The 26259-nt window shown below is 47.3% G+C and overlaps 11 protein-coding genes across 11 annotated transcripts; 4 read left to right on the top strand and 7 right to left on the bottom strand.

The window, feature by feature from the left end:
* Positions 1 to 1457, bottom strand: F5Y00DRAFT_245578 (Aldo/keto reductase). The gene is made up of 2 exons (XM_048008984.1): positions 859 to 1457; positions 1 to 802 (listed from the first exon to the last, which is right to left on the bottom strand). The coding sequence occupies exons 1-2, from the start codon at positions 1237 to 1239 to the stop codon at positions 119 to 121; spliced, it is 1065 nt and encodes a 354-aa protein (XP_047861688.1). The 5' UTR covers positions 1240 to 1457; the 3' UTR covers positions 1 to 118.
* A 764-nt stretch (positions 1458 to 2221) lies between these two features.
* Positions 2222 to 3983, top strand: F5Y00DRAFT_245580 (NAD(P)-binding protein). The gene is made up of 3 exons (XM_048008985.1): positions 2222 to 2560; positions 2637 to 3074; positions 3154 to 3983. Exons 1-3 carry the CDS (start codon positions 2500 to 2502, stop codon positions 3837 to 3839), a joined length of 1185 nt encoding a protein of 394 aa, XP_047861689.1. The 5' UTR covers positions 2222 to 2499; the 3' UTR covers positions 3840 to 3983.
* A 725-nt stretch (positions 3984 to 4708) lies between these two features.
* Positions 4709 to 7169, bottom strand: F5Y00DRAFT_245582 (MFS general substrate transporter). The gene is made up of 5 exons (XM_048008986.1): positions 6433 to 7169; positions 6158 to 6356; positions 6000 to 6092; positions 5217 to 5929; positions 4709 to 5142 (listed from the first exon to the last, which is right to left on the bottom strand). The coding sequence occupies exons 1-5, from the start codon at positions 6608 to 6610 to the stop codon at positions 4832 to 4834; spliced, it is 1494 nt and encodes a 497-aa protein (XP_047861690.1). The 5' UTR covers positions 6611 to 7169; the 3' UTR covers positions 4709 to 4831.
* A 1437-nt stretch (positions 7170 to 8606) lies between these two features.
* On the top strand, positions 8607 to 10058 carry F5Y00DRAFT_255076 (uncharacterized protein; the record flags this gene model as incomplete). The annotated part of the gene is made up of 5 exons (XM_048010251.1): positions 8607 to 8801; positions 8873 to 8995; positions 9066 to 9552; positions 9609 to 9976; positions 10017 to 10058. 5 exons carry the CDS (start codon positions 8607 to 8609, stop codon positions 10056 to 10058), a joined length of 1215 nt encoding a protein of 404 aa, XP_047861691.1.
* A 2023-nt stretch (positions 10059 to 12081) lies between these two features.
* On the top strand, positions 12082 to 12688 carry F5Y00DRAFT_272686 (uncharacterized protein; the record flags this gene model as incomplete). Its single annotated transcript, XM_048013028.1, has 2 exons — positions 12082 to 12142; positions 12204 to 12688. 2 exons carry the CDS (start codon positions 12082 to 12084, stop codon positions 12686 to 12688), a joined length of 546 nt encoding a protein of 181 aa, XP_047861692.1.
* A 368-nt stretch (positions 12689 to 13056) lies between these two features.
* Positions 13057 to 14361, bottom strand: F5Y00DRAFT_272687 (uncharacterized protein; the record flags this gene model as incomplete). Its single annotated transcript, XM_048013029.1, has 1 exon — positions 13057 to 14361. The coding sequence occupies one exon, from the start codon at positions 14359 to 14361 to the stop codon at positions 13057 to 13059; it is 1305 nt and encodes a 434-aa protein (XP_047861693.1).
* Positions 14362 to 15443: 1082 nt separating this feature from the next.
* Positions 15444 to 16084, bottom strand: F5Y00DRAFT_265245 (Prefoldin, subunit 4; the record flags this gene model as incomplete). Its single annotated transcript, XM_048011773.1, has 4 exons — positions 15444 to 15636; positions 15736 to 15803; positions 15874 to 16002; positions 16070 to 16084. 4 exons carry the CDS (start codon positions 16082 to 16084, stop codon positions 15444 to 15446), a joined length of 405 nt encoding a protein of 134 aa, XP_047861694.1.
* Positions 16085 to 16982: 898 nt separating this feature from the next.
* F5Y00DRAFT_255079 (Skb1 methyltransferase) lies at positions 16983 to 19617 on the top strand (the record flags this gene model as incomplete). Its single annotated transcript, XM_048010252.1, has 4 exons — positions 16983 to 17150; positions 17213 to 17807; positions 17908 to 19385; positions 19438 to 19617. 4 exons carry the CDS (start codon positions 16983 to 16985, stop codon positions 19615 to 19617), a joined length of 2421 nt encoding a protein of 806 aa, XP_047861695.1.
* A 516-nt stretch (positions 19618 to 20133) lies between these two features.
* Positions 20134 to 20687, bottom strand: F5Y00DRAFT_245592 (like-Sm domain-containing protein; the record flags this gene model as incomplete). The annotated part of the gene is made up of 2 exons (XM_048008987.1): positions 20528 to 20687; positions 20134 to 20406 (listed from the first exon to the last, which is right to left on the bottom strand). Coding segments are annotated over exons 1-2 (245 nt in total), but the record flags the coding sequence as incomplete, so codon positions are not given.
* Positions 20688 to 20972: 285 nt separating this feature from the next.
* Positions 20973 to 22049, bottom strand: F5Y00DRAFT_245593 (DUF866-domain-containing protein). The gene is made up of 5 exons (XM_048008988.1): positions 21874 to 22049; positions 21694 to 21808; positions 21545 to 21610; positions 21324 to 21446; positions 20973 to 21245 (listed from the first exon to the last, which is right to left on the bottom strand). Exons 1-5 carry the CDS (start codon positions 21906 to 21908, stop codon positions 21102 to 21104), a joined length of 483 nt encoding a protein of 160 aa, XP_047861697.1. The 5' UTR covers positions 21909 to 22049; the 3' UTR covers positions 20973 to 21101.
* Positions 22050 to 22571: 522 nt separating this feature from the next.
* F5Y00DRAFT_255080 (uncharacterized protein) lies at positions 22572 to 24477 on the bottom strand (the record flags this gene model as incomplete). The annotated part of the gene is made up of 2 exons (XM_048010253.1): positions 22572 to 23971; positions 24039 to 24477. The coding sequence occupies 2 exons, from the start codon at positions 24475 to 24477 to the stop codon at positions 22572 to 22574; spliced, it is 1839 nt and encodes a 612-aa protein (XP_047861698.1).
* Positions 24478 to 26259: the final 1782 nt, after the last annotated feature.

Here is a 26259-nt window from a genome sequence, read left to right on the forward strand (position 1 = left end):
GGCCTTCGCCATTTTAGTGCCTTGATTTGATACTACATAGGTAGGTACCTAGTCTGCCCCCCTTTTCCCAGCCGCTGTAGAGTTTCTTGTCAATATGATATAATACATGTCGGTTTTATCATTTCTCTCCGATCTGCTTCTTGAAATTGCATAGACACTCTGACCAGACGTGTTGGCCGTCTTTGCTCCGTGCGTACGCACTCACAGTGTCAATACCCTCTAGGTCGCTCTTCATATGTGCCTCGTTAGTCGTCCCGTCGAGAATCGATGTACCTCCGAGACCAAGCACAAGCGCATACAATGCAACGGGCAGCTCGACGTTCGCCTTCGTAGCTAGGGTATGGACGTTTGTACTCATTAGAAGCTGAGGATTCCCCGATAACGTCCAGAACGCTTGGAAAACGATGCCCATTTCTCGGCAGTAAGCTCGCAGATCTACTTCCCAATGCGTAGCTGGGTAAAAGCGGTTCTGTACGCAGGCCGGACGAACGATAATATCAGGGTTGGTGTTTAGGTAATCAACAACTTCCAGTGGCGCGTTAGAGATCCCCAGCTGTCTGATCTTGTGCGGCACATATGTTTCCAGCGTTTCCCACACTATGGCCGTTTCTGCAAGCGTACGAAGGGGAGAGTGCAGAACCAAGCTATCAATATAGGGCTCGTCTGACTCTGAGTCTGAGTAGCGGAAATTGTTAAGAGATGACGCTACAGAGGAGTGGACTTGTTCTTCTAGGGGGGCGTTCAGGTCGTAAGGTAAGTTATTTGGATCTTGACCGTCTACCGAAGTGAATTTGGTTTGAACCTAGCACTTGTTAACATGTTATTTAACTAATAGCGAGCAGGAAGCCAACAACATACAAACAAATCATCCCGCTTTACGATATTCGATGATATTGCTTGTTTAACAGCGGCCCCGACTAGATCCTCTCTATAATGTCGCGGCTGAGCTGCTGTATCGATACCCCTGAATCCGGTCTTCAGGGCTAAGAACACGAGATCGGCCGTGGCATCTTTCTTCCAGGCTGTCCCATACAACAACTTGGGCATTGGTGCTGATTTCTTCTCCATTGCGAAGGAGCTCAGTCTGAGAATTTGCTGGGTCAACGCTGGGTTGACTCGTCTATAGCGCGAGCATTTTATGATTGGATTGCGATACTTTACACCGCATGGGATACAGGCAGACGAGAGAGGGAACGTTGCTACACCCAGCAGTCGACCATTGCGACTGTTCCAATACATACCTACCCAGGAAGTCTTCTTGCTGGGAGACAGGTAGGCAGTCTGCAGCAGACTGTCTGCTAGCTGTTACAACTTGACTATCAAGGACACGGTTAATGCTTGTAAGCAGCTTCCCTTGGTTCCCTCATCCACGAGAGTTCCTTATTCGTAGCACGTCTTGGGCAATTTAGTTTGGAAGCAACAATGAGAAGGGGAATAGTTATCACAGAGATTTCACCGATCACGTTCTATGGTTACAATTACATCACAATTGACTGGCCATTACATGGAAATGATAAAAGTATAGGTAACTATTTGAATAAACTAGGTTGACGCGGCTCAGAATATATTCGGAGCCGCCCATCGAAGCTTATAAAATGTACCCACGTATATCATAACATATCCACATCGTTGTCCGATTACTATACTCGAAGCACTTATTGAGCAGCAGTACCTAGATTTTGATTACCATGGTTCACGCACGGCATTATGTCTCCTCTGCGCGAAAGGATCTCTCCGAACCGCGAGGATTAGTCGAATATGTATATTTTTATAGTCATTCGACTGTGTCGATACTTGGCTGTTAGGTAGCATCTCCCCAAAGTCTTGTGCATCCATCCGACCTATGATGATACAACACGCAATGGTTACCTAGGTTGATAATGATATTGGTAATCAGAGCCTTGGGTTGGACTTGCGCATTTAAGTATCGTATTGCTAAGCCTCATGTTTAAGAGTTAATGTTTAATGTTTAATGTTTAATGTTCAACGTTTAAGAGGCTATACACATAACGGTTAATTACATCTATAACCCAGGTACGTATTTAATGTATCTAGAGTTCCAAGATTACCTAATAATACTTTAAGTAACTACATAGTACAATACAGCACCAATTAGCCAATTTCGGTTTTATATCATGCCGAGCTTCGTACTTCGTACCTAGGTACGTGGGGTAAAAATAGACTGACGTAATGAAGTTTATCTCGCCTATTTTCACTAGGTACCTCATGTACTATAAACCTTCCCCGTGTTTAGAATAATGATTTACTATTAGCCTATCGAACTACTTTGAGAATAAAAGTTACCTTGATATACAGGCTTCGTAGCTAGAGATAGGTACTTAATGTAAATGTAACGTACCGACTACCCCACCCTTGATTATCTTCACCACCGTTCCACCGAGTCCACGGCTGCTATCTATCCATCTAACTAACTTCCTTAGTTCAACTTTAATATAGAAGCTACTCATTTAAGTTATAGACTATTGCAAAACATCAAATATGGCCTCTCAACCCTTCACCCTCAAGTGGGGTATTATGGCCACTGGTGGCATTGCTCAGAGTGAGTTACATACCTGTAACCTAGTTCAGCTATAACTGTTTAGTTAGACTCCCTAACTAACAATTAATCTTTATAGCTTTCACCAAGGACCTACTCGTCAACCCGGCAACCCGTGATGTCCATGATGTCGCTCACAAGGTGGTCGCGGTCGCATCCTCATCCTCCAAGGAGAGCGCTACATCTTTCCTTGAAAAGGTCAAGGCCCCAGAAGGCGCTAGAGCATATGGTTCTTACGCTGAGTTGGTAAACGACCCTGACGTCGAGATCGTCTACGTCGCAACTCCCCACAGCCATCATTTCCAGAACACTATGCTAGCCCTAGAAGCTGGCAAGCATGTTCTGTGCGAAAAGGCTTTAACAGTCACCGCTTCCCAGGCGCGGAAGCTGGTTGAAACTGCCAAGGCGAAGAACCTCTTCCTGATGGAAGCCGTCTGGACACGGTACTTCCCTCTTAGCATCAAGATTCGAGAGTTGGTGCAGTCTGGAGCCATTGGTCCCGTATATCGAGTTATTGGTAAGCCCCGAGACCTCGTACTGGGCGCTGGGAAGGTATAGCGAAGCTGCAAATTTCATATACTAACACTGGATCGTAGCCGACAACTCGTTTGGCTGTGACGGAGTAAACGGCACCCTAACATTCCCCGACGAGCACCGAATGGTGAACCCGGACCTAGCAGGCGGCGCACTCCTAGACCTAGGAATCTACTCGCTAACATGGCTCTTCCAAATCCTCTACCACCTGCAACCCGAGCCCGAAAAAGAAGCCCCCCACACCGTCGCCGCCATCAACAAATACTCGACCGGCGCCGACGAATCGACTAACATCATCCTGCAGTTCCCCCGGCACAAGAGCATGGGAATCGCCATGACGACCCTGCGCATCGCCACCAACACCGACGGCCACAACGGCGGCGGCCCCGCCATCAAGATCCAGGGCGCCCTCGGCGAGATCCAGGTCATGGGCCCCGCCTTCTCGCCCCTGCAGTACAAGATCGTGCGCAAGGACGGCGGCGGCAAAGTCGACGTCGTCGACTGCCCCATCCCCAAGGACCCGGCGCGCGACGGCTGGGGCCACGGCATGTTCTGGGAGGCGGACGAGTGCGCGCGTTGTCTGCGCGACGGCAAGAAGGAGAGCGCTACGATCCCCTGGTCCGAGAGTATCGCCATCATGGAGGTTATGGATCAGGCGCTTAAGCAGGGCGATGTCAAGTACCCCGATGTCATCACGACCGATGTGTACGACCCCAAGAGCCCGCTGAATACCGGGGCTAAGTATTAGTCTCCCCCCCCCTCCTCGAACGGGCCGTAAGGTTGCGGGTTGGAGGCCGGTGCTGAAAGTAATAGAACTGCATCGCTCGTAACTCTTAGATTTAATTTAGATGCGAGATTTGATCTACTAATTTACCAAATTCCGAACATAAAATGTCCACAGTGCATTTGTGGAGAGCTATCAATAGGTAATGCGCCGAATCGTATCGCGGGTAGGACCCCTATTCCGGGCTTCTCGTGACCCACTACCCATAGATGAGGAAACACTCAATTCAATGTCAAGGTAAAATCCTAGCCTCCTAGCCACGAATAGAAAGTTGCGAGCCCATTTAGTTGAGCCCGTCGGTCGCTTTAGGGTCCAAACCGATCCTGACCAGTCTATTTCAAATCCTAGGTATTAGGAACTATATATTTCTAATAAATAAGAGCTAAAGTCTCCTACAGAGCGTGGATATCACTTCAACTATCTAATCTAAGGACCAAGAAACGAGTTCTGGGCTCTGAATAAGGCTTGTAATAAACCGATCAAGTAAATACGAGTTACACGAGTATAATAGAGACGTTTTATGATACCGTAGAAAAAGAACAAGAAAAGAGATTATCGGCGATGAGATGATGAGATGGCGTCCAAGTTCCCGATCGGAGCAAATCACATCCTCCCATATGGCCTTTATAGGATCCTTACGGCTAGAAACCACGTAATATGTTACCCTACACCTATTCACTATCTTAGGTAGGTGTCCTATGAGCATTTACCATTCCACTGGTGGTAATCAAACATGGTACGGTTGGAATCATCATAACCCTAAGTTAGCTAGTTGGATGCTGGTTTCTTCCACTGAAAACTCTTGTCTATGTTAATCATTGCATTCGTATTCATTCTCCTAACAAGATTAATAACCCTATCTTAGAAAGTCTATCTAATTGAAAGGCTATGCTGGAAAGGGGGTATTGAATCAACGATTTTTAGACTGCTTGAAAGGCCTATCATCCTGAAACACCTTAAAGCACGTATCTGAAGTTGGGACCGTAGTTTTCCGCAGCAACATCCTTCGCCTTCGCGTTTGTCTTGTCCTTGGTGATGGTGCCGTACTTGCGGTCAAGCTTGACGTTCTCCCACATCAAAAGCAGACGCTGGGAGAATGCTAGGAATGCCGAGAAGAACATGAAGGCAGCGCAAATGCTCATGCCTTTAATAAATCTGGGACCCTCACTCGTAGGAAAAACATTGGTTCCTAAGAAAGGACCACACTGGCCAACCACGTTGATGAGAACGATGGACATTCCACGTCGGGTATCGCTACCTTGGTTATCTATGAAACTCATTAATACCTGAATACTCCCCCAGATACTTGACTAGAGACACAATAGACATGGGTGTACTTACTTAAAGTCAGCCCGAGGATGTTAGGAATGGTAGAGAAGACACCAGCTGATGCCAGGAAGGTTGCGAAGTAACGAACGCCAACAGTCTCAACGGTGGCAAGGATAATGTAACCAACCCCTCCCACGATCGAAGTAACCATGAGGACGATACATCTCTGCTGGGTTTTGTCTGCGACCCATGTCGTAATCAAGGCGAACAAGAAGGCCGCGAAGGACGGAGGAGCGGATAAACCTTGCGCATTGATAGCAGTGTAGCCCATATCTTGTAGGATGGTCGGGAGGAAGACAGGCAGACTAGAGTAAGTAACATTGCCACAGAAGTACATTAGTCCACATAACCATGCCTTCAAATCCGTTATTACCGGCAAAACGTCCGTAATCTTAAATCCTCCGATTCTGGCATTTGCGTGGGTGCCGACTTGGCGCATGGCCCTGGATCTGACAATATCCTTTTCTTCTGCCGTCAAGAATCTGGCTTTCTCCGCAGAATCGGGGATGAAGAAGAAGGCAAATATGGTCATAAGAATAGTCGGCAATCCTTCGACGAGGAAGAGTAGACGCCAATTAGCAAGGTGCGAGTGACCGCTTGTGATGCCATAGGCCAGAGCACCTGCGAATGTTGAGGCCAGCGGAGCTGCAGAGGCAAAGATACCACATCGGAAACCAATCTCGTGTCGAAGATAGAAGAACGAAAGGAGGTAGATGATCCCTGGTCTAAACAGGCCTAGTATCAGCAACAATCACGTACCGGAGGTTAATTTTATGAATGCAATCTACTACATACCCGTAGCAAGCTTCGAAGCCACCGAGGAAGAATCTAAGAGCCATCTCACCGCTCCAGCTATGGACGCCAGCTTGGGCAGTAGCAATCAACCCCCTTTCACATGATTAGTCAGACGGAACAGTATAAGAGATCGATGGGGATGCTTTAGAGTAGCTTACCAACCAAAAACGACAACAGCGCCGACAAGGTGAGGTGGGAAGATCTTCCACAACAGGACACCGAATTCGAAGACGATATAGGCAATGTAGAAGATGTTGAGCAACCACTGGTATCGATTACCATCAAGATGGAGATCTTGTGCCATGCCAGCGATTCTAGCATTGCCTATGTTACCACGGTCGAGGTAGGCCAGCATGTCTTGGCATCAAGGGGTTCATGTTAGCATGCTGATTACCTCATTATCGAAGATATCCAAATTGGGTTATTAACTTACATAGTACGAAGAAGAGCGACATCAAGTTCCAGTCCAACTTTCGGACCACGCGAGCCTCCTGCTCATGGGTGTAGTTCGCGAGGTTGACATCTTGAGAGATGCCATCTTGAGAGTCGGCAGGCTGAGAGACTGCAGTCTCGTTTGCCTCGAGGGCGGAAGCTGTCTTATCTTGGGACATGACCGGTCGAGTTAATATCAAGGTATTAGACAGATGGGTAAGGGAGACTTGGCGCAGCAATGCAACCTTGTGAACTTCCTAAGACCAGCTGGTCACACGAATTGAAGATTGAACGTGAACAGGCTTGCTGCGAAGACGAAAGAAATATTTAAGGGTCGGAAGCCCCCGGTTCGTTAATGATAACGCGTCAAAAACTTCAAAACATCAACTTGCCGACTTCGCAGTTCTAAAAAAAAAAAATTAAAAAAGAATCTATAATTCTTTGTTGCCGGGTTGTCCTAAATAGTTGTGTAGTACAGGTGCTGATCTCTCAGGTAGGCTACGGTCTCGCACCTTCCTCGGATTTTAGACCATCGCAACTGCCATGTAACCGTAGAAAGACCACGGAAGTCGCGACCAGGCAATTAATTAGGTAGTTTGGGGAATGCTCATTACAGACTGTCGGTAACCAATAAGCAGTTGGTGTCTTCAGGGTACTTGCACTTAGTCATTTTCTATCCCTAAGGTATTATCCAATCGATCATCATATAAGTTTAGGTCACCATCAGGTATATTATCATACTTAAGACGCAAGGGGATACAGTAACTTGAAATTAATTTCATTTATTACTAGTGCACAAGATTACGTACTCATGTTTATCTTTAGAATCAATTTACATGGAATGCGCTGTTTTTATGATAGGAGAAGGCAGGTCCTGCATGCAGTACCTTTGTACATAAACTCTAATAAAAGCACCCGATATTTATTTCTGGAAGGATTTGGCCCCCCATCGATCCCTGCTCACCCCCAGACACAATAGGTACTAAACCACGGTACCAACACATCGCGAGCCTCGTTTATCTCTGGGTCCATCTCATTGATGATTGGGAAATAAACGTGCCCTAGCTTGCAAAAAGCTTAATCCAACTTGTTCTCCATCTCGGCTACGAACAAGTTCCGAGCTCTTTATGGCTGGCTATGGTACAACCACATCTTCGGGTTGAGTCTTCCCTTTTTCGTCTCCCTTTTTTTGTCATCACCCAACCCAACCTCCCACACCTCCTCTTTCTTAGTTACCTACCAATTATATAAGCTCTGGAATCTGTATGGTATCACCAACAGGTACAATCTTTGAAATTTATGTCCTACCAGGGCATATGGACATTTCTAGGTAACATCAGTACTACACTGCAAACGCGAAACAAACGCTCGCTCTTATAACTCCAAACCGCCATGTTCGCCATACAAGGCGGCAATTGTCGTCCGATGTAGGATGAAAGGGGTGAATGGCCAATGAATGCTAATATAAAGTATACGGGGCATCCTTGCTTTTGTCAGCTTTCTGGGGTAGGACGGTTCAATCAACTTCCTCATAAACGCTTTCCGCTGCATATATGCGCCCGGACCCGAGACATACATGAAATCTTACCACCCACTACTATTTACACTCGCAGCCTGCTCTCTTCAGAAGCCTAGAAGTTGTAAGTAAATAAAATTAGATGACTAGCTGAACATTCATACCTTGCAGCTTCACCGAACTAACTCCCTCCTAGTCTTGCCGCATAGGGATTTCTGCGTTCTAGAGATCGTTCCTGGTTGCTTTGGCATAGTACAATACCTACGTGTCTTACCAAGCACACCGAATTGTGGCTTGAAAACATTAGCTACCCGTGACTATCCGTTGCTATTTGCTTCCTGTTGCCCGGTTGCCCCCCATCATGAACGCGGAGTGCCCGTGGAGTAGTACCGTCCATCAGCTCTCTTCCCACTTGTGACACCTGCGTCAATAATGTATTCCCAGATTGCATGGCGTAGAGTATTCAATAAAAACTACATGGCATGGAATCCTCAGCCTTGAGCTTCTCTGGGAGTACAGAATGGCATGAATAAGTCTACCCGGGGAAACCAGGGGTTGCTTATTAGTAACATGATCTCCGCTTCCCCAGAAACCTCTTAGCCCGCTTATTGTTAGTATTGTAGAGTATGAGAAGCTCAATAAGACTCACCAGCTGAACAATGTCTGGACTCGTGCTGACCCCGGAGGAAGAGGCTCATCTTTACGACACTAGACAGCCCGCACTCTGGGGTTGTCTAATCGTTTTCCTTGTTATTAACAATGTAGCTATCGTCGGAAGGCTATGGGGAACATGGACTTCAATAATAAGCCGTTCGCGGGTTATGGCCGAGGATGTATCGATCGTGTTGAGCGGTGTCAGTTTCTGCCCCCCCCTTTTGAAAGTGCCTGTCTATAGCGATTACTAACGCCTAGGAGGACTCACCAGATCCTTGTGAATGCTATTATCGCAAACCTCATGGTAGCAACCCACTACGGGCTCGGCTTACACGTTTTCGCTATAAACTTCCTAGATGCCGAATATCCCGCAAACTTGTCTAAGACTTTTAGAGTATGTAACATACAACTACCCCTATTCTCTGTTGTAATCCTAGCCAGCTGACTATATCACATGGTGAAAGCATATCTGGATCACCATGGTTCTGATGGGAAGCTTTTTCACCAGTATAAAGATGACGCTACTTTTCTTTTACAGACGACTGTTCCTAGTGTCCAACAAGAAACTCCGCATCTTCTGGTGGGTCAACTTCGTCTATGTTGTCCTATGGTTCTTCGGCGCAACGAGCTTCTACCTATTCCAGTGCAAGCCCGTGCGATGGTACTTCCTCCAATATTACGAACGATTCCACAAACCCGTACCTGGAAACATAAAAGGAAATTGTGATGCCACAAGTGTGCTTCATGTGGCACTGCCCCCTATTTTCAGTCTTGTGTCAGACATTGGTCTCTTGATATTACCAATTTCGGCTATTTCCCAGCTGCGACTCGACAAGAATAAGAAACGTGGCCTTATGGTCGTCTTCGGCATCGGCTTAATTGCCTGTTTCCTTGAACTGGCTCGCGTACTGGTCCTCCTCCTCGATACCGATGATAAGACTGATCCCAGCTGTAAGTTACGAGTCTAGTTCAATAATTAAGATGTATTTGCTCACCCATAGTGATAGATGGAGTCGCCGTATTCTTAATACTCACTGCCGCTGAGGAGACTACCGCAGTAGTGTGCGCTAGTCTACCCGTAATCGTACCTCAGCTAGTCAGGAGGTTCAAAGCCAGGACTGGGAGTAATAGTTACGTCTACGACAAAAACGCAGCTCAAGCCTCTTCCGAGAGACGGAGCGCCCGTGGCTTCAAGCGTATGGCCAGCTTGAACCATATCTGGACTATGCCAACAACCGTTGACGCTTCTAAAGTGGATAATTCCAACGAAGACGGCATCCCCCTGACTACTATTGAGATTACGGGGAACACGGCTACGAAGGACATTAGGCATGGTGGTGCTTCGAACTACATACAACTCCAACCACTTGATCACGTCGAAAATATCGAGAACCAAACAAAGGATTCGTGCTTAGCGACACGTTTCCCTGACGGCAGCCAGATTAATCAGGCGGTAAATCTAGACTCGTCAGCATCGGGTGACATCTACGTCCGTACTGATATTCAAATCCGAGTAGGAAACGCTGGCGAGGTTGGAGTAACTAAACCAGTGACCAATAGCCAAATAAGCTAGTATCCATCGGCACTCAAATCCCTTGTATTTATAGCTGCGTATCAGGTGGTGTTATGTATGTTTAGTTTCTACTCTGGCTTGGGCGTTGGGTAGTTGAGTAGGAGTTGTGGTATTCTGGTATCAGGAACTGGGACTTGATGTATTCTAACTAGCATATTGACGAAGGAATGAGGATACGACTTCAAATGAGCCAAGACAGCTGCTCTAACTTTCATGCTCTTACCACTCCAAAGCGACGAACATATAATATCCTATGCTGCAATATGATTATTGAGCTCCGGGTTCAAATTATTTCGTTCGGCTTATAACGGATAGATCCGGAGTTAAGATGAATCCCAGTCGTAACCATTCTTAACCCGTAAACCCTGGAGTCCTTGAGAGTCCGCGATAACACCAGACTTGGCCCATACCAATTCTGTAAAGCACAAATCAAACAAGATCACGCAAGTTACATAAGTGTCATGATTGAGGAATCCTACTGAGATCTTACAGCGGGTTACTGAGACGGATTAATCACTACGTGGAAATGAGGAAACAAGAATGATATTGTTAATTAAACAACATAAACTCCGAATAACTCAGTATTACGTTAACAGTTACGACAACTATCAACTAGGTGGCTTCGGCATAAAAAGAAATAATCTGACCACCTTACGTACAGAATAGGGGTATTCAGCCTCCCTAGGCAGTCAAGACGGTTGGATAATGTTCCAATAAGCAATAGTAAATCCCAGTGTATCTAACCACGATAATATAAAGAAAAGCCAAGTCCCATTTTACTACCCGCTCTAGGCTATACCCTCACCGTATAACAAATAAGATCCATCCGGCCTATAAATAGAATAGAAGTCGAGCCCTACCTAATATGTGGCTATATCGTAATCATATTATACTATTACATTATTTCAACAAAGGCATAGTCCTATCCCTATATAAAATATATTAACAGGTTATACACTCGCAACATATTACCTTAAGTGCGTTGTCTCTTCTCAAGAAAGAAGTTCGGGACTTATATTCCTGAAGTGTAAATTAAACATCAAAACTTATTTCGTTTCTTAAAGTGTTTCACACATAGTTACCAACTATCTATCAAGCCTTGATTCATTATCATGTCTATTTTCGTATTGCCTATTACATAGTACAATAAATTCATCGATATTAACAGATGGAGATTTGCGTTATGCCGTCGTCACCTCGTGAATTGCTTGCTCAAACAGCTTGGCAGCGCGCTTAGCTTCCGAAACATCTGGGCGATATAGGGACAAACACGGGGTTCAGCTAACAGGGGTTTTGTTTAAGTCCATTCACTCCGTTTATAGATCTGCTGGTGTGCTTTATGTTTTCTTCCCTATGAACTTTTATCGGATGATGATGACTACCTACGGTTAAATCTAGGTAGGACACATGAAATTAGTGAAGTAATTCCACACTATCATTCAATATAGCGACGGTTGCACATGTAGTCAACTAGCGCTACTATTTATAAGTTAATGGGACGACACATTGTCTTGTATAGGTAGATGTGCTGGTCTTCCTCGTCATTTGGGTACCTAGTCTTGGCCGTGTTGATGTGGGATGAAACTCATGACGCTATCGCGCCTGACTATCAATACTAGCTACTAAGGGGCCGAAAGGGGAAGGGGTTGTAACACAACCTCACCATAGCAGTATCGTCGATGAGTGCCGATATCCGCCAGGCTGGCAGCCTCAGTGAATAGCGCGCCTATATCTACCTAGGTAGTCATGAATTCTCCCAATTTTCGAGTTTGAATCCCTCAGCTGCGTTTCGATATCCAGTTCTTCTTTGTGCCGGTCACATCTTAACAACACCGTATTATCCATATCCTTAGTCTTTTTACCTATTCTCACCTTTCACCAAACCACTCTTCTACAAAATCCTCAAAATGCAGCTCACTGCCACCTCCCTATTTCTCGCCAGCCTCCTTGCCGGCAACGCCGCCGCGGGTAAGTCTGATTTCTCCCACTTTACCTTATAGAAACATTGCATCGGCTAATTTTTTAGCAGTGCCCTTGACAACACGTCAGGCATCATCCGTTGAGGGCCAAGAATGCACCGACGGCCAATTCAAAGGTTTCTGCCGCGCCGATGGTCGCTGTGGATTGCAGATTCCTCCCAACGAGACATCGTTCCAGCTTGTTTCTGGACAGTGCGGTGTAGCTGCTAGCACCGGAGGAGCCTTTGACAACTTTTTTGGTCGCAATAGCAATAGCGTTGACGACGACGCTGCTACCGACGATGGTACAGACGATGGAACAGACGACGCTACTGACGACGACCTCTCTGATGACGACAGCGTGGCGGGCGACAGCGACGATGGCCTCGACAGCGATACCGACGACGAAGACGACGGTAACCAGGCCTCAGTCGAAGGCCAAGCATGCACTGACGGTACTTTCAAGGGTACTTGCCGAGCCGACGGCCGTTGTGGATTAGATATTCCCCCTAACGAGCTGTCCCTCCAGATCATTTCCGGACAATGCGGCCAGTAAGTGACGCAAGATCCCGAGGTTTAGAATGGCAGTCGGATCCTTTTGCTAGAAGACGACACTCCGAAAAGAGGAGAGAGCATAGTAATACGGTGTCGTATAATATAGCCAAGGACAATATACGTTAAATCAATTCTTTGTCAACTTGAGTCTTTCCGCGCGACTATCAGGGGTACTACCTATCAAGTAGGCATAACATCTAGAGATACAAGTTTAGCTTGCCATGTGCCTTACATCTAAGTCTCGTAATCTCACATTTCGGCAAGCAATGCATTATCGGGGATAACCCCCTTTTTTATTTTTTATATTAACACTTTATCTATCTTACAACACCAAACGGTCAAAGCACACGAAATCGCCCATCGTCAAGCCTACTCTTCGTCGTCCTCCTTCCTGGGGTCCTCATAAATGCCCCCAGCCGGCATATTCGGGCGTCTCGGGGTATACCCCTTGCAATACAAAGTCGCAATAGGATCGACGATAGGCGGGACGGACTTGGGGCCTCCTACCTTAGAAAACACAAACTTCATCGGGAACTGCCACGCGTAGTCCAGGCGCGGCGGTAGGCGGAAGTACGGCACCGAGAAGACCGTGTTCGGGTACCGCAGCGCGACGAACGGGACCACGAGCTCCTCGCGCCCCGTGTAAAACCCGTTTGCGTCCATGTCGTCGACCGTCTGCATGAACCGGACGCTGTAGTTCAGCATGCCGAGCGAGTTGCCGACGTACACCTGCGCGATGAACTGTCGCGCGCGCCACGATCTCTTGGGGTTGGTGAAGCACTCGTCCTCGGCATCGGGACACCCGTGTCGATGCGAGTACTCGCCCATGACTACCCCCGTGTCGCGGGACATGCGGATAGCACGCTCGAACTTTTCCGAGTCGAGGCCGGCGCGGAAGAGCTCGCCCCAGGGCGTGCCGTCGTCGTCCTGGGGGCCGTCGTCGAAGAGGAACCCGGCATCTACGTACATCCAGTCGTCTGAGCCGAACGGATTGCGCATGATAGCATCGTACATGACGAATGCCTTTGCATTACACACGGCGCTATGGTGCGCGCGATTGTACCGCGGCTCGGGTCTCAGGTCCCCGTCCGCATCCGTGTACCCGTCGAATTGTTCGAAGAGCGCCGGCTGCTTGGTCGCAAAGTTATCTTTCTGATACGCGTTGTTGGGCATGTCCCAAATAGTCGGGTAATCGTCGATAACGTGCCAGTAATGATCACCGCGCATGCCTTGGACGGCGGACTTCAACTCCGGTGGTACATAGATGATGGTCTGTTCTCCCATCCTGGCAATCCGGTCTATCCGTCGAAGGTACGATGCGGATCTATGAATCGGTCTTGCCTCGTTTTCATCGGGACGCGGGTAGAAGAGGAGTACTATAGTTGGCTCGTGAGGCTTAGAGGGCTCGATATCGGGCTCCGTTCGGAAAGAAAACGGCAGCATCATTTCCCCTCCGCCAAAGAATTTCTGTCGCCATGTTGCGACTTCGTAGCCAAAAGGGATTGTGTAGGATGTCTTGTAATCCTTTAGATACTCGGTGGGTGATCTGCCGCGCTGTCCACCCCACGATATCAGAGGTGCGTCAAGGGGCGTGATGTCCCCTATATTATTCAGCTTTTCTCGGTAGGAAGGACCTCGCGAGGACGCTCCGGCTGTGGCTTCTGTGGAAGACATTATTATTGATGATGTGAAAATGATTATGGTAAGTGGTGTAAGTAGTATCTATTGTAGGTATGTTTTGTGTTATGAATAGTTCATATGATCAAATAATACTCTGTAGAAGCCGGACTTCGCAGCATATAAGTACTTCTCGGAGAACATATGTGAATAATGACATTTTTCCCGGACGTGTAAATGTGCTAAAACAAGAATAAAACATTACGCTCGTTTTGTTAGTGTTACTCAACAGGTTATATCGTGACTACCGTGTAAGAACATTCCCTTTTGTATAGGGTAACACAGAAGAGAGTATGTCATGTTAGTAACTACCTTACCTAGCATTCACCTACATCCAATGCCTTGACATGAGTCAATCTGAGTCAGGTATTATTTACATGCCGGGTTTAGAATGTGACTTGGATGACTGGCTGGCTCGAATAAGATATATGCTTAGCTTGGTAGCATAAGAATTTAAACATTTTCGTTCGAAGGACCAGGCATACTCCTAATTGCCGTATACAAAGAAGGGCTCCTTTATGTATACCATAGATTGATAATTCTTTGTGGTAATAACGACATTATTTCCTTGCTGCTGGATTCGCATTGTAGTAGTATACAGTTAAGTTCGGTACCTAGCCCAATCACAACTCACCCAAGTTTTATGAGTCTTAACAAAAACCAAACATCGACCTTATCCTTAAGCATGGTTGGTGCGGCTTGTGTAGTTCAAGTACCTTAAGGACCTAGGATAATAGGATAATAGGTTAAGATTCTGAATGCTGTTATACTTCACATAGCGAAGCTAGGAGCTTACGAGACCTAGGATCGTATAGTCTACGTAGACTCGTAGCAGATAATTACTGTCTAGGTCTCCATTATTATTCATCTGAGCAAGCAGGAATCGTGAAGGTTTACTTGAGAATAGTTAGTTCATATCTCTATCCATGCTAGAGACTTAGCGCCGAGAATGTGGTCGGCACAATGCGGCCATCACGAGACTTGCCTGAGTAACAAGACAATTCAACCTCTAGATGAACCCTCTGAGGCACCATAAAATCCTGGTACTAGCTCATTCATGGAACAGCTGGCCGATACTCCTATGTTTCGAGGTTGATACTACGCCCAAATCGCGCATAGAGCTCAACTTTCAGCTGCGTCATCTCGTCCTTTAGCTCGCCAATCTTGTCTTCAAGCGCCGATACCTCTTCCTCCACTCTTGTCGTTGACGAGGCTAAAAATTCTTGTGCCTGTGGGAGGGGTAGGTGGAAGAAAGCATCTCCGATCTTATAACTATGGTCAGGTTAACCGTTAGTTGCGTCTAAACCCGAATTTCACTAAAGCTCATATAAAAATTCCTAGAGTTTAGGGACTTGAGCCGGGGATCCTTACGGTACCGTATCATCCTCGTCCGCAAGCTCGAGTTCAGTGGAAATATCATCGAGTTCTTCTTTCTCCTTCTATACGATGCAGCGTTTTCTGTCAGTACATGCGCCGTACCCATCCGGTCAAGTGGTTCTTTTCCCGTACGTTCTTAGCTTTAAGCTCTTCCTCCAGGTTTAATTCACGTTGGTGTAGACGACTGAACTTGTTGATCTTGTCCTGGTCCTCGCGGCGCACCTCGACCTCATCGCTGGCCGCTTCATCCTCTTTGGTAAGCTAACGTAGGAAAACCGACGGTTAGCATATTAGGAGTCTAGTAGGTTAAGGATATAGAGAGACGAACCATACGCCTATTCATCTTGTAGGAAATTAGGAGTATTTGCTTCCTTCAACGAGGAGCAACTTACTAGGGGGTGGAGGGGGGGGGGGTTCTGTCGTAGGTAATTATTAAGAGCTTAGAAGGTGGGGTGAATTCTAGGCGCGTCTAAGTGTTAAAGGCGGGTAGACGTGTATGTACCTAGCGGGTTAGGTACATTGCGATAGATAGATAGATAGATAGATGTACCAATGTATCAGGATTTAAGAGGGCTTAATCACATGATCGATAAGATATTTAACTTTACACGGCTCATAGTTACCCATTTCTATCAAACAGCTCAGCGAAGGAGTAACAAGACCTAATACCCAAATAGATTTATTTACAGAAACTTTATAAACTTACACTTAATCCAAGAACGATGTCTTATATATCATGCATATAATACTATCATTTGAGATATCGTTAAACTTACCTAAAGCTACCCAACGTAGTTTAGGTAGGCATTGCTATGATAGATACATCGGGGCTAACTGCTACCCGGGCCAATGAATGCATTGGACCTTCCTAAATATTATCACTTTTTTTTTTTCCCTTTTGTATTTAAGTAGATCGAATCCGTTTGATACACCAATCATACCACACACTAGAAATATTGTATGTATATTGGGATGCATTTTTTCCTTTAGGTATTTCCTTTAGGTAAAAGCGAGCCTTCCCAACAGGTTTAGGTATATTCCCCAATCATCTATTTCTTTTATGTTGTGATGGATTCTTGACACAAGTTCAAATATCCATACATCATTAAACCCTTCCGCTTCACCTTAAGGTGCTGCCAGCAGACTGCGATTAGTGCTTCCCCGAAGTACTTCTCTATTAACAGGGGTCCCTCAGCGGCTCAGCACGCCTAAAGGATATAGGCGAATAAAGTCATTTCACCATGTCGCAAGAGTATATGCTCCATGACCATATGGTGGACCAGCCTGATATGGATCAGGAGTCTGACGACTACAACGAGATCCGCCCAACCTTTTACATTGGCCAGCATGACTCGACAAGATTGGAGACCTTGACCGATTTACAATATGGCCAAGTGTTGAATGCTGGTGTAAGTAACCAATATTTAGAATATAACCATGTGAATATACAACAAGGCTTATATATTTGCAGTTCAGCTTCGTCACAACCCCGATTACAAATGAGAATTTTCATCAGCGCGTCGTGGAGTTGGTCAAAGCTAGTCTATCAGATGCCAGATACAATGAGAAAGCTGGCTCTATTCTCGATCCCGTGGTACCTCCATTGACCCCCGAGGATACCACCCTCTTTCCGGGAACCTATACGAGCGGGCTTGTCGCCTATTCTAGTCCTTGGATAGATTTATGCTCCCCCAACCATGTCATATCTAGCATTTCGAGGCAGGTACTAAACCTCGAAGTTGCTTATGCTAATTTCTGCGGGGCGAGGAGCATTATAATCCCTGGGCCTAGAGAAGACTCGGTCAAAACAGGTAACAGCCAAGGTATCGCGCAATATGCTCGAGCTATCCAAGAAGCATTTTCTATCGGTACTCGAGTCAGCATCGTTATCCACATTCCTATGTATCGCGAGCCAAGTCTAGAAGAGAGAGTGCCGCTTCTATCCGTGCTAGATGGCAACGCAAACCAGACAGATGTTGCTGGACAGGAAATAGACCTCTTCAGTTCTTGGGATTCTTGGCATACCATCCGTACTGTTTGCGAGTATGATACTAGACTCTTGGTTGGTAAGTACACCTTGAGCGACCTTCTATGCTAAATAATACCCTCTACCCCTTACCATGGGGTCGTTATAAGTAGAATAGTGCTGACTGGAAGAGTATGAAGCGCTCAAAATTCCGCGGGTCCTTCCAGAGAAGCAACTCCAGACGAGGTGGTTCTCTGAACCCCTTCAATACTTGACATTTAGTCCCCAGACATTCCAGACGAATAGGGCTGGTCATCCTTCCCTAAGCCGCCACCACCAGGACATGATTTTCACTTACATGCGCTTAAAAAATGCCCCTTACTTTCTCCTCTGCGACGTCGGTCCTGAATTGCAGGCAGACCCTGATCCTAAACAGATAACGTCGGCTGAATTCCCGACTCTCACCGAGGCCGCCGCACAACAAACTGCAAATGCCAGTGAAAGAATCAAGTCCCAAGGGCAGAACGCCTACTCCGCCTATCTTCGACATCTCGAGAGGCAGCAGGAGTCCCTTAGTGACCTGGAGCAAAACACTTTGACCAACTTCCAGGATTGGCTGCAATCACCACTGCAACCGCTCTCGGACAACCTTGAATCCGCGACGTACGAAGTCTTCGAGGGCGACCCGGTCAAGTATTGGCAATATGAGACGGCGATCGCAGCCGCACTTAAGGACTGGGATGCGTTCAGCAAGCCTACATCCTCTCCTGGCGGTGAGGTTGTTATAGCTGTTGTCGGGTCTGGTCGTGGGCCGCTTGTCACCCGTGCTCTGAGAGCTAGCGAATCTACTCGCGTTCCCGTGCGCGTCTGGGCTATTGAGAAGAACCCTAACGCCTACGTATACCTACTACGGCAAAACCAGCGGGAATGGAACGGTTGTGTCACTGTCGTCAAGACGGACATGCGTGCGTGGAAGGGACCACTACTCTCCGATTCGTCTTCTTCTACCGGCCCCGTTTACGGCAAAGTCGACATATTAGTGTCTGAGCTCCTAGGCTCGTTCGGTGACAACGAGCTGAGCCCCGAATGTTTAGACGGCATTCAACACGTGCTGGCACCGCAATACGGTATTTCTATTCCGGCATCGTACACGGCGCACGTAAGCCCCATCTCGACGCCTCGTATCCATGCAGACCTCAAGCAGCGGGTTGCCTCGTCCCCATCGAGCGACGCCTTCGACACGCCGTGGGTGACACGACTATTCGCGTTGGACTTTGTCGCGGAGCGGGTACCTGATCGACCGCGGTTCCAGCAAGCATGGGAGTTCGCGCACCCACTGCCGCAGGCGACGATGGAGGCGATGGAAGCCCGGCGAGCGGGCGGCGTGGCAGGCGGCGGCGGAGGTAGCATGGCCGGCGCGGTCGGCGCCAACGACCACAACACACGACATTGCCACCTCACCTTCGTGTGCCGTAACCGCGGCGTCGTACACGGACTTGCGGGTTACTTCGAGTCGGTACTATACCAGCCTAGTGGAGCTGCTGATGGATCAAGCGAAGAAGGGCGGGAGCACGGAGAAGTGGTTTGGGACAAGATCGAGTTGAGCACGCTGCCGGATATGATGGATCGGAAGAGCAAGGACATGATCTCTTGGTTTCCGATCTTCTTCCCGCTTAAGGTACGTCTATTTAGTAACCTCTTATACGGATATGTTAACTAATGGTTCTTAGCAACCGCTCTATTTCCCGGCGGATACTGAGTTAGAAGTCAGCATGTGGCGACAGACCGACGACGCAAAGGTATGGTACGAATGGATAGTCGAGGCGTTCATGTGGGTTGGGCCGAACCAGCGGGTCAAGGTTGGGGGTTCGGATATGTGCAGCAGTCGTAAAGTAGCCTGTCTCTTGTGATTCTCTTATACATAGAAAAGGCGGTAGGATGTCAACTGGTTACAGGATAAGACAGTAGGGGAATAATTGCTCTACAAAGCGAGACGGCTAAAGCGATAGGAAACACATCGGGGGAAAGCCGTTGTATTTTGTGGCACCTCTTTTCTCACGAGGCTTTACCAAGCTCTACCCAAGGATTAGGATCACTAAGTTAGCGAGTTGAATGGGCTTTGCGCCTTCGCGATGAATGAAAAGAAAAAAAAGGGACTAGCATGACCAGACGTAAAACCCCTTCCCTCTATGTTCGTTTTGTATTCCTGGCCAAGCAGCCCAGCTAGACTGCCCGTATATAGGCATTATCTCCTGCTGTCGAGATGTGCCTGGTGCATCCTTTTTTTTTGACCTGCTTTCTCCCAAGGCACCGTACTCTACTTCAACCGGGGTATATATCTGCCGCCTCTCATCCGACCGTTGCCCCCCGAGTCTCGTCTATCCACCCATCTTGACGTCTCCGCCGTCGCCTTTGTCGGCGGCCTTGATCCACAGCACGTTGTTACATCTGGTTACATGTTAGTTTAGTCAGTCAGTCCAGTCCACGGTCTATTTCCCCGATTTGCAAGGGGGGAGGGAGGCAGAGAGGAAAAGGGCACGCACCGGATCAAGATTTGCCCCAGGTCGCTGGTGAACTTCTGGTCGATGAACTCTTGCGCGTTGGTCAGCTGGATGTTCATGTAGCTGTCGGAGCTGACGAGGCGGCCGCGGTACTCGGTTTCGCCCCACTTCAGGCGCACGACGATGTCCTTGTTGACGCTGCTTGCGGCGTTAGTACAGTCCAGTCCAGTCGAGTCCAATCCGGCTTCGATCGCTTTCATCTGAAGTTTTGCAGGGAAAGGCAAGGCGGGTTGCTTTTTTTTTGGCTTGGGAAACGTACAGGTCTTGCAGCATGGGCCGCGGGTTGATGGGTACGAACTATGTGTTTTATGTTAGTTGTCGTAATATATATATATATAGATAGATGTAGGAGGAGGTTAGGAAGCTATGCGGGTGGGAGCTTAGGGGGCGGCTTACACTCATGGTGAAAGGGATCGTGAGGTTCGTGGCGGATTGGTTGTAGGTAGATGTTTGGGGGGCGCGTCCAAACTCGCGGAAAGCTTGAAGGCTTGTAATAAAGTGTACATTGGAATTTTTGAGCTTTGTTTAATGCTTAAACTCCAGTTTAATTGATTAATGGGGGTGTCTGTGATTAAGGAGGTGCGTATGTATGTATCGGGTTACACGGTATTTCTGCCCCGCACTCAGACTTGGAGATGATAAGATAAAGAAAAGATGGGTAGTTAAATGGATTTTCAACCGACTTATACAACATTAATAAGACTGCAACTTCATATCAAGGAGCTAACCTAGAACGCATTGGATAGCACGTCTATCACTATGCCGTGTCTTCACTTAATTTGATTCATATAGGTTTCCAAGGCTCAACCTACGTAATCTAAAACAGCAACTTCTCAAGCCCTCTTGATCTCCCACTTCAAATCCTTAATGCTAACTTCCTCCCCGGCCTTCTCATCATACTCGTACCACTCGCCCTCCTGCAGCTCAACCCCTTCAAACTTAGTATTCGACTCGATGCCGTCTACCAACCATTCCCCCTACGCCGATTTTTAGAAAAAACAAACAAACACAAGGCTGACGATCAGAAAGATAAAAAAAAAATTCATTCCGCTTACCTCGGGAGTGAAATCCGTAAACTCCAAGCCGCGACAGTCGAACTCGATGATGGACTGCTGCTTAGGCGGCTCGCCTTGCGCGTAGGGCTTAGGCGCCGTCTTGATCGAGCAAGAGGACTCTCGCTGGATGTCGAATAATGTAGTTAGTTAGAAACATGCGCCCCCATCATCATAAAGGTAGGCAGCGGGTTTATTTGTTCCGCGGACCAACAACCACCAACCTTGCAATTCTTGCACTTCCACACGAAGTTGGCCTCTCCTCTACTTCCGCTTAACTCGTTGGTCTCCTATAAGTAAAAGTAAAAATCAGCAACGAGTAACTTCCCTATAACACAAGACGTAAGTAAGTAAGTCTATCGGATATCCTCACAAATCTGCTGACCGCGACCGGGTTTCCATGGGTCTCCCGGCACGAGGTACACTGGACCGTGAAGGTATACCAGAACGGGCTTTCGGCAGTGTCCTTGGGTCGGAGGTCGGTAACCCTGTGTAGGTAGTCATCCTTATCAGCCGGGTGGAAATTTAGTAAATTCGGTTCCAAATTGCATACCCGTTTAATTCTGCCGTTAGAGTGAGCGTGTACATCGTGAGTAGATTTCCTTCCTTATTCCCAAGTATTGTATTGCGCGTATTAGATGAAGGTTGATTTGAGCGATTGAGCCTCACTGGTCTAATATTTCAGAAGTGATGTGAGGTATCGTTTTAATCAGGGTGTAACATTGGAGTATGCATTTAAGAAGCAAATTGACTATGCACTAAGCGGCAGCTACTTTGCAATTTTGTAGGTGGAGTCTATATACGACGTTAGTCAGCAAACCTTCATAGTTGCATACTGCTTAAATTAAGATCTCAAAGGCTTAGGTTCCCTCGACTCTACTATCTGTTCACTCCGAACCATCTCAACAGACCAATGCTCTTATCACGAATCCAATTCAAATATATTAAAATAGCAGTAATAAAGAATCTAGCATACAAAACGCTACACGCTATAGTTACTATGCAATAATCGCCTTTCCGCCATCCTTGTCCTATAGAAAGCATATGCGATAGCGACCAACTTTTAGTATCGTAGCTCGTTCGTGAATCGTCAACCCAACCAATGCACCATGCCGCTATGCTAATAAATAATCTAACCAAATACTCAATAATTCTAAGCCCTGCCAATCCTATAAGTATAAACCCAAGCAATACAGGCGAGAAGAGAGGAGAGTAGAGGCGAGAGTCGGAGGTCGCCGCGCGCCTTATTTATTATAGCTTTCGCTTGAACATGTATGAGCCGTACATGCCACCAACCTCGGCGCAAGCGATAGGTATCTTACGCATACCCCAAAAGGAAGCACCCATCTTCCAAGATCGAAGCCCCGAGTCTCTGGGACCGTCCTCGGGGCTGTGGACGCGGACGAGCCAAGCCCGGCTACCATTCTCCGTGACTGTCCATCCAAGCTGTTTTACAACCGGCGACTTTGCTAATCGGGGGTACAAATCATCCGTAACCTCAATCACCTCTAACGGCGCCGAGAATTTCTTCATCATTGACGTGTTTCGATCAAACATGGTAATGAGGTCGAGTTCTGTTGCCGTGTAGTCGGAGAGATCCAAGTATTTTAACGAGTGCGGGATCCATTCTAGCTCTTCATCTATGTTATCATCGTTGCTCTCGTCGGGCACAAAGAGACGATCAATATCGGTGATCTTCAATCTCCGACCCAACGCAAGCTCTTCCACGTGTTTCGTTAACGGGCGCAGTAAGTCAATGTGCGACGCAGTCATTTTGCTGCCCTTCAAGCTTAGCGAACGTAAGCTCTGGGGAAGAGTTGGTATCAGCTTGCTCAGATCATCTTCATCTAGAAGCTGGTGGCTCCGTGCGTCTGCCCCAAGACTCAAAACCACTAATCCCTTAACAGCGGGGTGGTTTGCAATGAAGTCGATGACAACGTCTGCCGTTAGGAGCTTGCATTTAGACAAGTTTAAGTGCGTAATCTTGGCATTGTGAGGGATTGATAGGAGCGCCTCGTTCGTAACTCGAGTCCCTGCAAGGTCCAGATGAGTCAAGTTCCCTAGTCGAGGGAGTAACGTCTCAAACACGGACGAAGGCAGAGTAATGCATTTGTGCAGAGACAGCCGAGAAATCGAAAGCGCTTCCGGCCAGCCGTCCGGCCAGCCGGTCAGGAGGATCGACTGGAAAGCGCCCTTGAAGCGAGTCGACGAACAGCCGCAGAAGTCGACACCCTGTAACCTCTCGAGCCCGAAAAATAACTTCCGCAAGACGTGGGCGTTGATCTCGTCTTCGATATACTCCTGCGCTAAGAATTCACGAAGGAAAGGGGTCAGCTCTAAGCATTGCATCAGAGTCTCGGGTGTCAAGTTGCGAGTAGTAGCTCGCTCGCTTGCCGTCGCAAAGAGCGTGGTGGGGTTAAAGTGACTGAAGTCTAACCGTCGCACAATAGTCCCCAGTTCTTTGTTCTGTGCGATGTGGGACAAGAACTTTCGGAAAATTCTCGAGTGCGGGATGGTAATGTTCTTGTAGAGCGCATTCAACGTTGCAGAGTGCAGCGTTTTCGACGTCAACAACAAGGACATGAGATCCACGTTTCGAGCAGAAACTCCATTGGGCGGGACATCGAGGACAAGGTGATCAATGATCTGGCCTATTTTTTCAAATTAACTTGTAAGGTGCTTATTCCGGTTATCATGACGACCTTCTTTTCGACTTACCAAGTATCTCCGCGGGCAACTTCTCTATGGTGGACAGTCCTGGAGAGGGCCTTTCGGGGTCCTTCTTCTTAATTGGAGGCGCCGGAGACCACACAATTTTCAAAGCTTGCAAATCCCCATAACTCTTACTAGCCTGCCTCCCCTTCACACCTATCTGCTTCCAGCCTTGAAAGCCCTCGGCGGCGACAGCTGGGAACCAACAGCCGTGCAACCTGCTATTCGGTTGGGTCACGGGAGGAATGAACTGGGGCTGCGTGGCCATTTCCGGGGGCGAGAGCAAGTCGTCGACAGCTTCTTCAGCTTCTTCTCCTAACTTAGAATAAGACGATATCTTAGTGGAGGTAAAGTTCTGAGCTAAATCTGAGTCGGCCTCCCGGACGGAAGAGAAAGAGGACCGAAGAGATTTGTCCGGAGGAGTTGTGTTTTCGAGAGGATCCATAGTATCACGCAAGCTAAGAGGAGGGCTTTGACTAGATTTTCTGGGAATATGCCTCTGGCTTAGGTGTTGTCCAACAGAAGAGGAGGTGATTGTTCGATCCATTATCGGAAGATGAGCCAGGGTTGCAGTTGCGCAGGCGAGCGATGCAAGATGTGGTATCAATAGCGCAATGTCACTTTTATTTTATTTTATTTGAATTTTTTTTCCCTTCCTTCCCCGGTAGGACACGGCACGGCTGCTAACCGTCCTTCAAGGGAACCGGCCAGGGCACCAGGTTTCACCAAAGCCACCAGAGGATGCAAAGTAGGCCCAGTCAACCCCGATGGGCTTTTCTGTTAGTCAAAACGCCGATTTCTTAGGTAACAGGTTTCGTTGGCGCAATGCGGGGAAGGATTGATGAGATGGTTTTGCCGCCGGAATGACTTATAAGTATAGTAAATATGTAGGCTAGGTATTAAATGAACCTTTGGCACGCGAATTGTTCCTGCTGGATCCCCCTTCGTTTACCGGGCTACGCAAAGAACCGGGGGGCGTTGTCGTCGTCGGTGTTTAGAGGCCGGGAGAAAAAAAGCTAAAGGGGGGGGAAGGTTTATCAGTTCATACGTAAGTATGGAGTATGAGAAACACCAAGGGGGAAGCTACCAGGTTGCACGTGTATGGACTGACTGTTCTGTTCTTCCAGTCTATTTCTTCCCTGGCCTGCCAATATCAATAGTAAAAATAAAAAAATAAAAATCAGCCTGAACAGTCTAATAAGAGTCCGGGTCTTGCTTGTCCTTCACCGTCTAATTCATTAGGGGATGTACCTCGTAGCAACAACTCGCGAACCAAGGGCCCGCAAGTGGCTAGAAATGGTACGAGCAAATCTCCCATGATACACTACCATTGACCAGAGATTGAGTAATAGAAATAAAAGAATGGCATAGAGAATGGATTCTTCTTTGTCACCTGAGCCAAACCCACCAACGCTTGTTGCCTTCGAGACTGGCGGCAAATGGTGCGAAATCCGAAAGCGCCTTGGCCATGAGCTCCGCTTAGATACTTATTTGGTAATGAGAATGTCAGACGACCTAGGCCTATTGTTTACGGGGCAATATCGTCATCGCGATGTGGAATTTTTTAATTTTTTTTAAACTCTGGGGAAACTAGTAGAAGGGAAGGTCAAGTTTTTTCTGGAGCTTCCGGAACGAAGGTTGGCTTTGCTCACTTTTGTTATGGGGTCCGACTAGCTCGAAAATCAAAGCTAGCCGAGTCTAGCGAAAGTTTACATTAGTTGCTATGTAGTGTATGTGCAACGCTGCGTGGACCGCAGGACCGTCATTAATATTCTTGGCCAATTGGCGTTAAGACGTTCCTTCTCCTTTCCCCGGATTCGATTATAGGATTTCCGCGGTACTTCCTATACCTGCTTGATGTACGTATATCGCAATACTGCATGTACTTGCCTTACTTGTACTTAACCTCTACGTAACAGAACACGGATTCATCTCGTATACTACTCCATGATATTTTCGAGGTAGGTAGTATTTTGAGAATATGGCGGTTGATGAAATACCACCGTATGAGTATGATCTACTCGTTTCCCACTTGGAGTCTTCATTTACAATGCTTGATCCGAGCTCCATACGGCTGCGATATCGCAGAGTCGAAATTACATCGTCTTACTACATCTAACTAGGTACATATTAGAAGTGCTTTGTCGCCATCTTACAATAGGATATGACGGGTGACTTTGGTCTTGTGCTTCCTAACTGACCTAATCAGATGCATTCGTTTCTTACT

The sequence above is a fragment of the Daldinia vernicosa genome (genome assembly GCF_022497035.1).
Source record: "Daldinia vernicosa strain CBS 139.73 unplaced genomic scaffold F5Y00scaffold_52, whole genome shotgun sequence".
NCBI lineage: Eukaryota > Fungi > Ascomycota > Sordariomycetes > Xylariales > Hypoxylaceae > Daldinia > Daldinia vernicosa.

Coding starts and splice junctions, on each gene's coding strand:
- F5Y00DRAFT_245582 (XM_048008986.1), bottom strand. CDS start 6,610: ATGTCCCAAGATAAGACAGCTTCCGCCCTCGAGGCAAACGAGACTGCA. Junction 6,357..6,432: donor GTCGCTCTTCTTCGTACTAT/GTAAGTTAATAA, acceptor CTTGATGCCAAG/ACATGCTGGCCTACCTCGAC. Junction 6,093..6,157: donor GCTGTTGTCGTTTTTGGTTG/GTAAGCTACTCT, acceptor ATCATGTGAAAG/GGGGTTGATTGCTACTGCCC.
- F5Y00DRAFT_245593 (XM_048008988.1), bottom strand. CDS start 21,908: ATGTACACGCTCACTCTAACGGCAGAATTAAACGG. Junction 21,809..21,873: donor CTAACGGCAGAATTAAACGG/GTATGCAATTTG, acceptor CTACCTACACAG/GGTTACCGACCTCCGACCCA. Junction 21,611..21,693: donor CGGTCGCGGTCAGCAGATTT/GTGAGGATATCC, acceptor TTTTACTTATAG/GAGACCAACGAGTTAAGCGG.
- F5Y00DRAFT_245578 (XM_048008984.1), bottom strand. CDS start 1,239: ATGTATTGGAACAGTCGCAATGGTCGACTGCTGGGTGTAGCAACGTTC. Junction 803..858: donor TAAAGCGGGATGATTTGTTT/GTATGTTGTTGG, acceptor AACAAGTGCTAG/GTTCAAACCAAATTCACTTC.
- F5Y00DRAFT_245580 (XM_048008985.1), top strand. CDS start 2,500: ATGGCCTCTCAACCCTTCACCCTCAAGTGGGGTATTATGGCCACTGGT. Junction 2,561..2,636: donor CACTGGTGGCATTGCTCAGA/GTGAGTTACATA, acceptor TAATCTTTATAG/CTTTCACCAAGGACCTACTC. Junction 3,075..3,153: donor TCCCGTATATCGAGTTATTG/GTAAGCCCCGAG, acceptor ACTGGATCGTAG/CCGACAACTCGTTTGGCTGT.